At 41.5% G+C, this 15863-nt stretch overlaps 1 protein-coding gene across 2 annotated transcripts in view; it reads left to right on the top strand.

Moving 5' to 3' along the window:
- Positions 1–15863, top strand: part of LOC108031278 (homeobox protein homothorax) — a 107120-nt gene that overhangs the window by 51385 nt on the left and 39872 nt on the right. For both annotated transcript variants that reach the window (XM_017104520.3, XM_017104519.3), the window contains exons 7-8: positions 1742–1865; positions 15621–15668. In XM_017104520.3, coding sequence (XP_016960009.1) covers positions 1742–1865; positions 15621–15668 — 172 coding nt within the window. The remainder of the gene's footprint in view (positions 1–1741; positions 1866–15620; positions 15669–15863) is intronic.

Raw genomic sequence — 15863 nt, 5'->3', positions numbered from 1 at the left:
GTGTTCCAAGCTCTCAGCTCCCAGTAACCGGAGACACCTTCACAGGGCCTCAAAGGCCGCCGAAAAAAGAAAATATAATATTGAAAAAATGAAACAGAACCCCGGCAAAGTGTGCGGCAAGTGTGAAAGATGCGAGCAAGTCCAGAAGACTTTGGCCCAGACCGTCAAGCCTATCGAATTTCACCGGCTAGTTGGTTGGGAAAGTTGTTGTTTTCGTTCCCCTCTCCGGGCCACTTTTTTTATGGCCATTTTATTTGATTTCGGCTGGCTAATTAAATAGTTTCATTTTAGCCGGCGGCCAGTCTAAAGTCGTTGTTGTGCTTTGTCTTTGTTTATAAGCCATAAAAGCAACGACAATTGCTACAATTGCAAGAGGTTGTTGTTTTATCGCGTCCGTTTATGGTGGAAATTGTTTATGCGACTATCAAGAGACACCTTATGGCTAATAAAGTGGAGGGATGGGTTTGTTTTGGATTGGGCTGTAGGCTGTAGTGTTTAAAATGCAGACGGCGTTGTCTAATTATTAATAGATTTGCGCGGCACCGAGTGTGTTTGAAATGGAAAGCAGGCAAAAAGCAGGAACCAATCTATTGGAACTTGTCCAAGTCCCAGCTTTATCTAACTCAAAACTGGGGATTTTCTATTTTCCATAAAGAACACTTAAGCCCCTGCAGTTCATTGCTCCTAAAGCTGGCCAAACAAATCAACATTTTTGGGCCATAACAATTATACAAAGCAAACAAGCCACAAATTGTCTATAGCAGGGCGCTATTAATATGCGATTTAACAAATATTTAGCGAAAACACATGCAATATGTGCCCCGAATCCCAAATGAATCACAAAAAGCGACGAATTCCCCATATATTTTATTGTATTCGAAAGTCAAGAATTTTTACGAGCTTGGGAAAATAATAATTTTATGGCTAAAAATTGTAGCTTGCACGTGCATGAAATTAATGCGAAGCGTTTTGTATATTTTCGTTATTAGCAGAATTTAAATTGCTCTTCGATCGATTTCGATCGCGCTGCGGTTCTCTGAATACCTGGGACGTTGACATTTTTGGTTTCTGCATAAGTTCCTCTTGGTTTCTTTATTTTTTATTTTTCCTTTTGTATTATTTTAGCAGCGTTTAATATGCCATCGATGTCGCTGGCTTGTTGTCCATTGCCGATGACGATGTTGATGATGATGGAGATGGAGACGAGTTGATTCTACTCCTAGTTAGAAGACGGCCAGATCGCCAGAGCCAGTCGCTGCATATTAATTTGATAACTTATATATATATGTATCTTAGCTATATTTATTTCTGCACACGATGTTGTCTGGTCGCTTGTCGTTTTTGGTTTGGTTTTGTATTTTGCTCTAGGCCTAGGCCACGACAATCTTGAACATTTGTTTGTCCACAATATGGCCAGGCCATGGCACTTTTGACAACTTGACAGTCGTGCAGACAGTCTGGGGGACCGGGACTTATAGCCATGGCCGGGCGAGCCGGGCCCAAGGAGGCGGAAGAATCCGGCCAAGACGGGCTGGCAATGTCTGCCTTTGGCATTGGCCATGGCCATATCGTCTGGCTCATTTAATGGCCAGGCGTGTCAATTTAAAGCGACATTTATAACCAATTTGTAATCAATTCTAACAATCAGCTAACGCCTGCCCCCCACACGTCTCTGTCCACCTATATATTTTATAGAATTTACTTATTTATATTTCATATGTATTTTCGTTTTTACTTGCAGCGGCCGCCGAGCTCATCGCTGTCTTATGGCGGCGCTATGAACGATGACGCCCGATCGCCGGGCGCTGGTAGTACTCCCGGTCCACTGTCACAGCAGCCACCTGCCCTAGATACATCAGACCCTGGTAAGTACTCTCTTAGATCTATAAAAATAATACGGATTAAGGAATTAGGGGACAAAATACAAAGAATATTGGAAGCCCTTTGAAGTTTAAAGGTAGATAGAGGCATGGTATCGTATGATATAGTGTTTTTTCTAGGAGTTAGTTGAGTAATCTTACTTGGAAACCCCTAGAAATCATAAGGAAATAAAATAATTTAGTTTTCATTTAGGTACAATGAGGTGATTAAGATTATTATGGATCCTTCCTTATTATAATATACCAAAACATACCTTTTGGACTACATTTGAGCCTTGCTGCCACTTTTGTCCACCATATCATTCATATTCCATCAAAATACCTTCGTTCCCAACATTTGCACCAAATATCGCAAAACTTAAGCTGATTTTAGCCAGTTTCGATCGGCTTAATCCCTATTGAATGTGTTACACACTTCACACCTCTTGAGGCGGCTGTCTCCCTCTTTTGATTATGTTGTTTGCCTCAGTTTCAAGTGCCGCCAAAGCTTTTCGAACAAGCTCGCCGCGTAATCGTACAACAACTTGACAAAAGAGTAACAACAACTACAGCGGCTGAGGAAAAACAACAAGTACGAAAAGACCAACATACACATGAGCAACGACTTTTCCTAGGGACAGCCCTCGGATCTTGGGCTTTGAGGCCCTAGACTGCCTGTCTTGGAGATCGGAACTTGGAGCTTCGAGCGCTGTGGACCCTCCACACCACTCCAAACTCCACTTCAGCCTGCAGAAGAGTTTTATGTGTACTTTTTTTGTTTTTAGTATTTTCCCCACACTCTCGATGTTGTTGCTTTTTCAATATTTTTTTTCGAGTGCGACTGACTTTGCACTTGGCGCTTCTTTTTGAAGATCTCGTGAGCGCTGGCCCAGGGAGGGAAGGCGGGCAGTCAGGTGAATTATTTATGGTGATAGGCAAAAATAATATTTTGTTTCTGTTTTTTTTTTACCCCCTTATTTTTGTATTTCTTCGGAGAGCGCGAGTGCGTTGTTTTCCCCTTTGTTTGTACGGCGGCAGCGAAAAAAACAAAAGACCTGGCCAAAACAGCACTCGAAAAAGACACTCTGGGGCCACTCGTCGTCTGCTCTCCAAAAAACCGGGGAAAAAAAGGAGGATTGAGTGGGGGGCCCCAAGGTGATAATGCAGTTTCACTGCTAGAAGAATTTGTGCACTGTCAGAAAATATATAAATGTATGCGAGTTTAAGGGAAAATTTAATTTCAATAAAGAACTCATTAAAATAATTACAAAGTTTCATTGTAAAATTGAAAATATATATTTATACTGATGATATTTTGTATATGATAGGATATAATATGCTACGATTAAAATATTACCAACATTTTTCGCTGTGTAAAAGAAAGAAAAAGGGGTTTGAAGAGGGCTCTCAAGAGTAGGAGGCGTTCCGCAGCCAATCCATTGACGTTGACGTCAAATCCGAAAAACTTTAAAGCGCGCCGAACGGCAACTTTAACGATTGAGTGTGCGAGCTCCACCGATGTGTGGATGTATAAAGGGAAATATATATATTTTTTATGTGGTCTCGTGTGCGCGCCATTTTGATTGATTTATCTACACGTCGCTTGACTTTGTAGACAAATTAAATTTCGGCATAGTTCAAGTTGTGCACTGCCGACTGCCGACCGACGAGCACTCAATAGAAATTATCTACGGTTGAATAATTTCTAGCAGGGCGCAAAATTTCCATGTTAATTTTGGAGCTTGGCTTCTTCTTATTTTCCGAGCGATAAGAAAATGGCCAGCCCCTCCGTTCGCCGAGTCTGTGGGAAATTTGCGTCGCGTATTTCGGGCGTAGCAAATAGATATTTTCCACATTTTAAGTAGACAAGGCAACGGAAGGGCGGAATGCGGTTGCCAAAGAATATATACATATATATAAGGGTCTCTGAGCTGCAGAAATTCCAGTGCAAAAGTAGAAGCTGGAAAGGGAATATTTTTCTGTCGTAATTTTATGCACGAATTCGTAAAATGTTATTCAAATGGAAAATGTGATTTTTATCAATTTTGACAGGAATTTCATGCCCCAGTCGAGAGAGAGAGAGGGGAAGGGCATGAAGGACCAGAGAGCTCAGTGCACAAGGATGCGCAACGTGAAATTTCCATGAATTGTGCGAGCGCAGAGGTCATGGAGGTGGGGGTATGTCTCCCAAGACCTTAAAGATACTTCTCGTGTATAATTATACATTTGAGAGCAACAGAAAAATGAACCCTTTAATGGGCGATAGATTTCCCTATAAAAACGAATCAACTCCAACTGACAGGCGCAGACCCTGTAATTATACCGCACATCACCCTCATCAACTTCAGCCAGACTTCAATTAAAATTCGAAAATACCTTGGGATGACGAGCTAATGCCGCGTTAAAGAGCCGAAGATACCACAAATTTAAAGCCCAATCTGTTTATTTACACGGCAAGTCGTCAAGTGTCGCGCTTAAATGCAAATCAAAACGAGATCAGACCAGGGGGGTCAGGGAAATAAAATTGCTAACGAAAATAAACAGAAACTGCAGGCGGTCCGGTGCTCGGCAACCCCTTGGTTTTCACCCAGAATAACCCGGACCCTCTGACATTGATTGAAAATGCTGCGTGACGTAAATTAACTTTCATGGGGGTTGGGCTCGAAAAGTGCGTGTTATCCTTTCCGCTCGGGAAGTTCGTCAAGCCGCAAGACCCACACAATTGCCAATTGTTACAGTTTTAAAACATACGAGAGCGGAGTGTCCTTTGGATCGCAGTGAAAGAGGGATGTGTGAGGGATGGCAGCTTGTTTTTGTCACTGCGGCATTTAAGTCCTGCCCGACCTTGTGTGAAGTGCACTTTTTTTTTGCAGAACCCCCATACCATCATCCTACTAAGGCGATTATCTTTGGCCCGATGCTCTGTTGTTCTAGCCTATTTACATTGACGGAATGAATGTTTAGCAGCAACAAGAGGAATAACAATAACAGGAAGCTCTAACTCTGCTTTGTTATCTTACCACGCACAATTAGACAATTTCCATTTGGGTTTTCCCTGTTTTCCTATGCGCCCCTCAGCGTTGACAGTTTTTCTCAGGCATTTCAACTCAGTCCAGTCCGCTCGCCTTGGGAGTTTTCTCTGTCTTTTGTGATGTGAAAGCATTTTCCTCACTTCTGGCTCGCTCACTCCCCCTCCCCCCATTTAATTCTATTGTCTTTTTGGGTTTGGGAAAGGAAGTGCGGTTCTCTTGGATTCCTCATGCAAATTTTAGACTGCGCTGTTTTGCCTCTGACAAATCAATGGAGCAAATTCCTTTCCCTTTGATATTTACATGACATCCAATCATAATTCACACCTCTCCCGTATCTGAGTGATGCATCTTTTTATCGTTCCCACAACTTTTTAACTCTTTTGTCAAAACGCTGTCACGAGTTTCCCAAAGCAGACGATCGACAAAAAAATGAAATTAAAATTTTACGCATTAACGAAGCCGAAGAAAAAACCTTTTGAAAGGGCTGACAGAAATTGCCCATATCTGTTCGGGGTTATCTTTTTGTGCAAAGGCCTAGGAATCGGAATCGGAATAGGAATCCCTAACCCCTAGGAAACGTGCCGTACCAGCTGCTGCACGTTTGGGATTCCGCTTGGGTTGATTCGCACTCGCACTCGTAAAAATTGAAACAGAAATGCGATGTTTCATAATGAGGAATGGGAACCAGGGACCAGAGAGAGCTTATGTAACATTACGTCAAACGGCACAAAAGGCAATACATCTTCATCCCCTAAAAAGCAGCCGAACGACTGACGGGACTTGTTCTTATTTTACAATGAAAATTTACGAACTGACTGTTGCTTTTTTTTGGGGGGGGTACGCATTATCATATTTCTGGACCGACACGCCAATGAATAGAATGCGCATCGAATTTCCCGGCAGTCAGGACGGGATCTTCCCGGGCTAACCCTCACATCAACGGAATCATCAACACCAGCATTGGGAGTTTCCGAAAATGTTTTTTTTTTTCGAATATTTTTCTGGGAGGATGAGGCGGAAGGTCGCCGGGAGTTGACAAACAAGCAACACCAAAAAGTCTTTCGAGGGTTGCTTGATAATAAAAAAAAAGAACTCCCGAACAAAATGCAAACTTCCGTGCCGTCTCTATCGCACGCGCTGTATAGCCGTCTCTTTCGCCGAGAATCGCGTTTCATGGGTGGTCGCTTTTGACTCGAAATTTGTCTAGCCTTACACTTATCGTCGTAATATAGTTATGGATCTGCCACACTGGCGGTCGCATAAATTAGACACAGCCGGCCGAACACTCAAACTCAAGTCATTCGAATGATAAGCCTGCGAAAGAGACGGCAAGTTCGGCTGAGAAAGAGACGAGAGATAAGTATTTCGTTTTAATTTCAGTCCCTGCCTTAACCTCAGTGCTATTCATTCTGAAGAAAACATTAAAAATCATGTACTCCCGACTTTTATTATTCATTATTTTCGCATTCATTTCGGCGTCTGTCTCTTGGAATTGCATCCGCGCAAGAGAGAGAGACGGGCATATGGGAATGCGAAAGAGATGGCGTGATGGTGGCGTGCCATTAATAGAGCTATCAAGTGCCGTATGCTGCTGATGACAGTGGCGGAGCTTATCAAGCTGCCAGTTTTGCAGTTTTGCAGTTTAAAACTGCATTTCTCAACACACAAATCACAAATCACTGCGCGGCATGCAATCTCTCACACAAATCATTTCATTTTTGCCCCACCAAGCCAAGTGTCATTAGCGTCACACGTCCCGATCCCAATCCCGATCTGACATATCCCCTTGCCCCCCATTCCATGTGCCTCTTGGCTCCAAGTGTTTATTAGTACGAGGCATTTATCAGCAATTATAATTATACGGCTCTCCCGCTCGGTGCTCAAGTGTGTTTATGTGAGTGCGCTGCGAGCCCTGACGACCTCTCGTTTTCGCTGAAACCAGAATCAATGACATACGCCGGAGATAGCAGCGAAATCCGTAGGAACACGCTGAGAAATCGGATCATCTTTATGGGGAAGTAATCATGATTGGTAAAATATCCTTAAGATGCTCTGAAAGAAAGGTTTATATTATATTTTTGAGATCTTAAACTTAGGAGCCCCTCAAGATCTTTGTCGTTTTTAAAGATTACATAAAAAAATATATTTCTATTCAGTTTTTTAAGTTTCCTTCTGTAATAAAATATATAAAATACTTGTATTTTCCTTTAAATATATTTTATGTTCAGTGGACTTGTTTTCTTCGACTCAACTGTATGCTAAATGCTTTTTAAATGCCCGGCCAGGCAAATTAAGCAGCTCATGTTTTGGGCAGGCTGGCCGACAACCTCTCGACCAGCCACGCCCACTACTGGCATTATCCACAGCCCCCTTGAAGAGGCCTGGTTTCCGTTTTGTATGCTTCGAAAATAAAGGCACCGAAATAGCTAGGATATTACAGGGAGAGAAAATAGTAAATAATTTATTGCTTAAAATAAAAATAAAAATTACAAACAAAGATATATTTTGTAAAAGAGGTTTGGTCTTCTAATGAAATTACTATATATTTCGAAATTATTTGTTTAACTTAAATACTTCAGATAGTATAGCATGGTATATTTACTATTCCTGTGTAGGACTTCACCCTGCGCCCACTGACCGCAGTGGGCGTGGTCGTAGCCCCTCCCCCATCACCTTCCGCCTCCTTTGCCTGGGCAAACATTCAATGACAAATTATGCGCCTTGTGGCTGAGTGATGGGCGTGGTAGGTCGGTGGTTCTGTGTTCACCTGACCAACTTGCCCCACAGTTTTGTTTTCCTCCGTTGTTTTGTTATGCCACCTACTAACTTAACTTAACTAACGAACCACCTCCGCCCCCTCTACCGAAAACGGAAAAAAAGAACCGCCCACCTGGTTGGAGCGTGTCGAGGGCGTTGTGTGAGGAAATTTTTGACATTTTGTAATGCGTTCGCCGGCTGCCCTCGAAAAACAAGAAATTATCTAGCGTCAACAGGAGGAAAATTGTACCACAAAACGCTGAAGAAAATTGTGTAGAAAATTGACGGTAGATATACACGTACATTATATATACATTTTCGAGGGCCCAGCGGTATGGAAATTGCAGGTTAGCCTAGCCTAATGATAAACGACATTAGCGAAATGGGGGGAAAATTGAACGGGGGAAACGGACTTTCCTCGGCCGATGCAAATGGGCTGATAAAAGTGTTGAGATGACGGGGGCAAGGAACCAAAGATGATCATTGAACCGTCTGCAATTTTGAGTCATTTTCATTTCGCCTGGGCAATTGTCTCCGGTCTTCGGGAAATAAAATGGGAATCCGGCACAAAGAAATAAGAAATGCGAAATGCGGAATTTCTGGGGCTTGTAAGTCGTCCACACCCACCGAACGGAGATGTGTGTACACATGTGTCTTGTGCTAAATTTAAACAACTTTTTCGCCCCGGCCATATAACGCTTTCAATGGAAAAATATCTTTTGTAGCGCCAAAGGCGCCGTGGCACAAAAGTTCCATTTTCGCCTGGCGTTTTCGTACTTATACTTTTGTTTCTTATTTTTTTGCTGTTGCTGTTGCGAAAACCATTCGTTTGCTGGCTCTTCAAATATTCATTGAGTTTGACTAAAAGGCAACGGCAACCCACTGCCATTTCATTAGCTCTCGGTGAAGTTGGCCCAAAAAAAAAAGAAGCGATGGAAATACAAACATATGGAGCAGACAGCCGGAGAAATGGGGAGCGAACCGGAGCTCCTCTTCACATTTAAATGCGCACATAATTTCTAATTTGTGCGTCTAATTTATGGGCTCCGAGTGGCAGCCAGAGACCCCAAAAACTTAGCACAACAAACTTGCCAATTTAACGGGCGCCCAAGCAGAAAAAAAAATAAAAACACCGAACTGAAGTTAAGTAAAATGAGAGAAAAGCGAGTAGAGTAGAGCGAACTGAAGTGAAAGCGGTCGGCAGAAAAGTTTTCCTCATTTCGCACTTGTACGCCCAGAAATAAGGAATAAATAAAGCCATTTCTTCTAATATACAAAAAGCCTCGAATGAGAAAATTACTTTTTTATAAGGAAGGAAAGCCGCAGAACAGGCGCCCCCGAGAAAGGGAAAGTAACCACCACCCCCAACCCATCCATCCCATTCCCATCCCACAGGGCCACACCTTGATGTACAGGGTGGGTGGGATGTACAAGTACATTGCCAAACATTGCCTAATTTGGAATTGCCTATGAAATGTGCATTAGAATAACTAGAATCTACTACCAAAGTGTCACCGTCACCCTTCGGAAAACGAAAAAAGAAACCCCCCAAAAAGGTGTGTAATAAAAATAAATGTCTGTCGTTTGTTTATATCAAAGAAGGCGGCAATTTCTTGGCCGGAAAAGTTGCGTATTATTTTGTTCTATCCTTGAGTCTGCGAGGCGAAAACCCTTTGCAAACACCTGGTGTGGTCCACCAAAACTAAAATAAAAAGCGGGAAAAAGGCAGGAAAAAATAGGGGGAGTGAAACACGCACAATGATTGCTCAAAGGGCAAAAAAATCGAACTAAATTTTACGACATAAACATAAATTTTATGACAGCCCAGAGAGAAGTAAACGCCCGAGTCGGGAAACCGGGAAAAGGAAATCAATTTTATGCGCTCTGGCCAGAAGTAAGAACAACAAATATTTGGTGGGGGCCCCATCAAAGCCTCGGAGCGCGAAGATCTATAAAATCTATGTGAGAACTATTAAAAAGTCGTAAAAAGAAAAACTATGAAGGGGTGGTGGTCGGTGTGGTGTTGGGGATCTTTCGGTTCTTGGCTCTTGGCTCTTGGTCTGTTTGGTTTTTGTGTTTGGCCTTTGGCTGTCGTAAAGTCGCCAATGGAGATTTATTTCTGGGCTTATCGCCTGGGAAATGGCGTTAAAACAATCGGAGCGAGCGGCATTAATAATGCCATTACAAGTGTAATGTAATAATTGTCCTTGCCTCTCTGTGCAATTAGGTCGCCTCGAGTTCCCCTGCATTACATAGGTGTATATACGTACGTTTTCCTTCCTTTTTTCGGGCCCTAATGTAAACGCATTTGAACGCAATTACTTTTCACCCAACGTATGTATCTCTCTGTGCTGGCCAACACGTACCAAAGCCATTTCTGTGGCTCTTCGGCTGATGATGATGATTGCCGGCGTCGCTTCGAGTGTCGTCATAAAGATCTTTTATCAAAACGTTAATGGATTGACTCATACAAAGCACTCTCTATCTCTGTCTGCACGGGGAAAAATGAAACAAATAAGGTTAAATAGGGAAATATATAGAAATAGTAGTTTAAAAACATAATACGTGATTTTGAGAACTGGAAAAGTACTTTACTAAATCCTTTAAGAGATCCTTTTATATGATAAATCAAGGAAAAAACTAATAAAGTCCTTAAGATATTATTGTAGGAATCTTGGGAAAATAAATACTATTTTTCCCAGTGCAATCTTGCGTGCACTTCTGTGTGCATAGGGCTTACACGTGTCTGCTGGCCGAGTTTTTGGGACAATTGCAGCGGCCTCGGGTCTTCGGCTCGTATAATATGTAATGGGAAGTTAATGAAATGCCTCGCATTTCCACCGCCCCCCCCCCCCCCCCCCCCCCAACTTATCTGCGTTGAAACTGTTATTAATTATAGGCGCACCCTAATTTGCTGCTAGTCGGGGTATCATTTGGAGTCCCCAAAGTCGTCAGTGAGTGCTGAAAGCCTATATTAATTGCATTTTAATGAAACTGAATAGGGAACAACTTGCCGGCCCCGGGGTAAACATAAACCCTTTTTTTTTTATTATTTTTCTAGGGAATCTAGATCTATATAACAACAAGATCCTAACGGCACGATACGAGCCTAGTTGTTAATGATATGGTAAATGGACGAATCCTTGGAGGGTTTCGCAGCGGAATAATATGATTAAAAAGATTAACCGGCCCTGGAATGACACTTTGTCTATCCCTGGCTGGATTTTATTGGTCGAACCACAAATGAAATTAAATATTCGCAGCGAAAAAATGCATTAAAAAAAGTTGAGAGCCTCTGCGGTTGGCGCATTTGTTGTTTTCATTGCATTATCAGGCGCCGTGACAAGAAAAAATACACCAAAAAAAGCGCCAACAAATAAATAAAACATGCATGTGGAGAGGCTTATATAGCACATCTGTCTCTCTGTGTGTGTAGGTGCATTGTTGCTGATAAAAAATTCATTAATTCATATACAAAATGCAATTAAGCGCAGTGGCTGCCACAATAAAAGCACGAAATCAGTGATGACCAACTAAAAAAATGGAGAGCAGAAAAGTGCATTATGTGGAGCTGTCGATGGTTTGGATACCCTCGATGAGGAAAGCTTATCTATTTAAATAAGCTTAGGCAAAACACCAAAAAATATAGATGTCCTGACATCTTAGAAAAAAAAAAGAGCTATATATATCTGATTATTTGTTCATAAATATACTTCACTTAGGATGAAAATACCTCGGCCACTCTAGGGTATCAAAGTGAAAAGTGCTGCATAAATAAAATAGCAGGCGCCGGGGGGCGGCGGTGGATAACAGCAAACGCAGCAGTTAAATTAACAAATTGCATGCATATTTTAATAAAATAAATATTTTAATAAGATTAAACTATAATGCAGCCAAATGTCAAAGCCGCGCGCTGCGCTTTCCCCCAGCGGATAGCAGCGAAAGAAATTTGAATAAAAAACTGATTGCTCTGTTTTATACATATTTTTTTGTTGTACGCTGCTGTTGTTTAATTTATGCGGTTTTCAATTACCCTTTTGATATGAATTAATGACCGCATACAATGCATAATCCTGGGGCAGCATATCGCCCTGCTCACATAATTTAATTAAACATTTTGTGGCAGGTGGGTGGTGGCTAGTGGCAGGCTGCCAGTCAGGTTGTAGGTGGGCTATCATGTTGCACTTGTCTCTATCCACAAGCCATCTATCCCCTGCCATTCGCCTTGCCTTTCGCCAATAGCTTTGTGTGTTGCATGTTGCTGCTGCAACATTCCTGCTGCAACAACTGCAACGGCCACAGCAACAACTGCGCCAAGAGCAACAACATTCTTTTCCTGCTCGCTGGGGCAGCAAAATTTCATGCCTGTGTAAACTATTTGTCGACAATTTTGTCTGCTACAAAAGTCCGCATGCCACAAGACCAGGCCGTAGACCATAGAGTCCGTAGAGTTAAGACCTCGAATCGAGAGGAGACTCCAGTGGATGGAGATGGAGCCGAGACCGAAGCGTTGAAGCGCGCGCCGCCGGCACGAACCCGCTCAGCCTTTTGGCCCTGGCCAATTGCCGCTCTAATGACTCCGCTCCTGAGTGGGCAAAACTCCTGCCAAACTCCCTGCCAATCAAGTGCAACTTTCGAGGCGCATGCAAAGTACATAAACAATGATGGAAATCAATGGATGCACTCGGAAAAAAGGTTGCTTGTTATTAAGAACGACTTTTCTAATTCAAATTACATTTAGAAATTTTCTTATGCATTTAATTGGCACTTCATATTGAAGCCAAGGCATTCATTAGTAGTTATCTTATATAATCACAAACCTTGTGATTAGAATTTATACATAATAAATCTTAATTGATAAAAGGACCGCAAATTGAGTATTATTCTCTTTCTTCCTACATTTTTTAATATTTTTCTCGGGTTTTTCTCAATGTAATACTATCAGTCTAGAGGCAAGGATGCCTCGGAGGTTACCCTCCTTATCGGCAATGAAAAGTTTGGCGCGTTTAAAGTAAGTTTACGTGTAGCACGGCAAAGTGCATTGATAAGGAGCGCACCAGCCCCAACCCCGACCCCTTTTGCCAGCCTTTTGCTGATTAGTCGATCAATGTTCGGCCTGAACGGAATCAAGCTTTTAAATATGCAAAAAGGAGAGGTACAAAAAATGTAAAAAATATATATACATACGGCATTAAGAGCTCTTAAGAGCAGCGACTTCGAACCAGTTTTCGGACCCTCTTCCTGCCCTTTTCTGCTTTTCGCGCCCCAACTCCTTTTGGCCAACGCCATTATGGCTCATTATCGCCCCGAGCAACACAACGTCTTACATTATGCTGATGAGTTTTTTGGCCATTCTAATAGGAAAAGGCCTCGGCTAATTTATAAAATATATCTAGAGGAAGAAATACAAAACTCAGCCGCCTCTTCGCTGGTTTGTTCATTAAACGACTGCCACGCCCACCAATGGCTGTTCATTAATTGTTGACAATGATTACCTGGCCAACAGAAGACGAAGACGAAAAACAACGAAACGAAACGAATCGAAATGAAATGAAACTAAGGCAAAGGCAAAACAACAAACGAAAAAAGAAAAAGAAACCAAGTCTCGAGGCGAATGCAATTTCAATTTTCAACGACAGGTGATAAATAAATCGAAACGCAACGAATTGAAAGCAGCAGCGGTGGCATCGGCAATCGATTCGTTGCGTTGCGAATGAAATTGCGCCATATTTGGGCGTTATTTGTGGCCCCGGCCTTCCGACTCTCTGAATCTCCCAGCCAGGTGGAAAAGGGTGCAGATGGAGCCGGAGCTGGGGCTGGGGCTGGAGGTGGAGGTGGAGGCCTTCTGCCCGCAGGACAGAGGTAGTAAACCAGCCCAGTCCAACCCAGGGGAAGACTCCTTCAGTCTCAAAGTCAAAGTCCAATTCGAGACTGAGGCGTTGGCAATGAGCGTCGAAGGCATTTAATTGCCACCGCGGCATTTTGACGTCTATGCATCAGGGAGAAACGGAGAAGGGATGCACAGAGGGAAATTTCTGGGTAGATTTGGGATATATACAAAAATATATTCAACCGAAAAAAATCAAAATACAAGATTCTAAATATTTATTATGTTCCAAAGAAACCATTGGTTAGTACATAGAAAATTTCCAAATGATTTGAACCTCTAGAAATATATTTGCTATAGAAAAGCTATTGATTTTTGACTTTTAATACAATGTACAATGTTAATAGAAGACTTATTTTCTATCAAGAAGATTTCCAAAGAAAGGCATTGAAGTTCAGAAATTATGTTATAAATAATGGATTCGTAGCTTTCAAAATATTTTATATAAAAATATGAAATTTGTCTTGCTATATCGGTTTTTATTTCCGTGTCTCTTGAAAAGTATATAGTTTCTTTTTTCCCCGCTCGGACAGCGAAAGAGACGGCAGCAGAGCGAAAGACAGAGACGGTGACAACGGCGAAGACCCAAGAAGACTTTTTCGAAAAGGTGTTTTGTCGCCAGTCCGCCAATGCTACCTCCAATTGAGTGCGAATTGGCATTTCATTTGGCGCATTTGGCATTTTCGGGGCGCGTTGATCATTTAGCCGTGTTTAGTGTCCGTCGTTGTTGCGCTTTTTAATTTCGTTTTGTGATCAGCACAACAACAGCACCGAAAACGGCTGAAAAACCGGGAAACAGAGAGACAACAACAAAATGATTTAAGATGTTCGACTGTCAGTGGTGACAACATTGACAGTAAAATTATTTCTACGCGCTGCAGAAGGTTAATTATCGTTGATTTATTTACAACAAACGAGAACAAAAAGAAACTCCTGCTGAGTAATAAAAATAAAATTAAAATAAACTTACAAGCTCGTAACCACAAACGGAAATAGGGTAGAAGTCGTCGCGATATCAAGCCTTTAAGGATTAACTTGTTTTGGCTAACCAAAAAATGCAAGCTGTCTTTATGGCCTTAAAATATCCATAAAATGACACTTGAAAAAATGCAAAAAATAAATATATTTTTAATAATTTATTGAAATAAAATGCGTGCAAATAAAATGCGGCAAAAAGATAAAACACGGCCAAATTAAGGGGGAAAATGCACCATGACAGCCATAAATAATTAACAATACAAAAAGAGATGAAACAGCAGAAGAGGATTCTGCGTTAATTTGCATTTTTGTTTTATGATAACAAAAGCGAAAAAATAAGCGAAAAAGTTGAACAATTTCAGCGGGAACAAACATGGCAAACCGCAGGCAAAATTAAAACACGGGCACAATGTAAAAATATTAAATTAACATTAACAGGGAAATGAAAGCGGTTAGCGTGGGTGTGTGCGCTTGTCAAAGTGAATTTAAAATAATTATTGTACATTATGCGCCGCAATGCGTATTAAATTAAATGCTGCACAATAATAAAATTAATCAAGCACCAAAGCAAAAAAAGCATATTATGTGTAAGCATGTGTAGAATAAAACGCGTGGCAGGAAGGCCAAAAATTGCAGAAAGGTGGCAAACAAAAAGCCCGACAAATACTATATCGTTCAATAACCAGCCACAATAAAACGCATGTAATTAAGCGTTTTAATGCTTCATTTATGGAGGAAAAATGAGCAGGAGAGTGGGCAAACATGCGCAGGGAAATATGTGCATTTTTAATACCCCACATAAAAATTGTATACCTGTATGGAAAGTGTCTACTGATTACGATTTACATCTAAGGCCAAACAAAATGATCTAATGTTTCCAGTTCTGGTTAGAAAATTACATAATATAAGGTAGGATTTTTGCTTTGTAATCAAAAGATAAAATTTATATATTCTCTCAGGAAACTTTGATGTTGAGCGCAGTAAAAATGCCCAAGTTACTAAAGTATTTCAGAGTTTAGTGGTTAATCACAATTTATTGGTACCTAATTAGGCTAATGCAGTTTTAATTGAAATTAATTCGCTTCTCCCCTTCTCTTCTCGTTGCAGATGGTAAGTTCTTATCATCACTCAATCCTTCAGAACTAACATATGATGGTAAGTCACATTCCGCATTAAGTCATTTAACACATCTCTATGTAGAGTAGATTGATAGTCTGTAAGTTTAAGATATAGTACTGCCCGGCGGATCTGAAGGGAAACACGTGCTGTCCCCGAGGTTCGCACATCAATCAATGTTTGGCCGATGGCCAAGGGCATCCTCATCGATATAGGGTTTGGGGTTCCTTAGCC

This window comes from Drosophila biarmipes, chromosome 3R, assembly GCF_025231255.1.
Source record: "Drosophila biarmipes strain raj3 chromosome 3R, RU_DBia_V1.1, whole genome shotgun sequence".
NCBI lineage: Eukaryota > Metazoa > Arthropoda > Insecta > Diptera > Drosophilidae > Drosophila > Drosophila biarmipes.
Note: the sequence above shows the minus strand (reverse complement) of the source record. Positions and strands in the feature narration are given on the sequence as shown.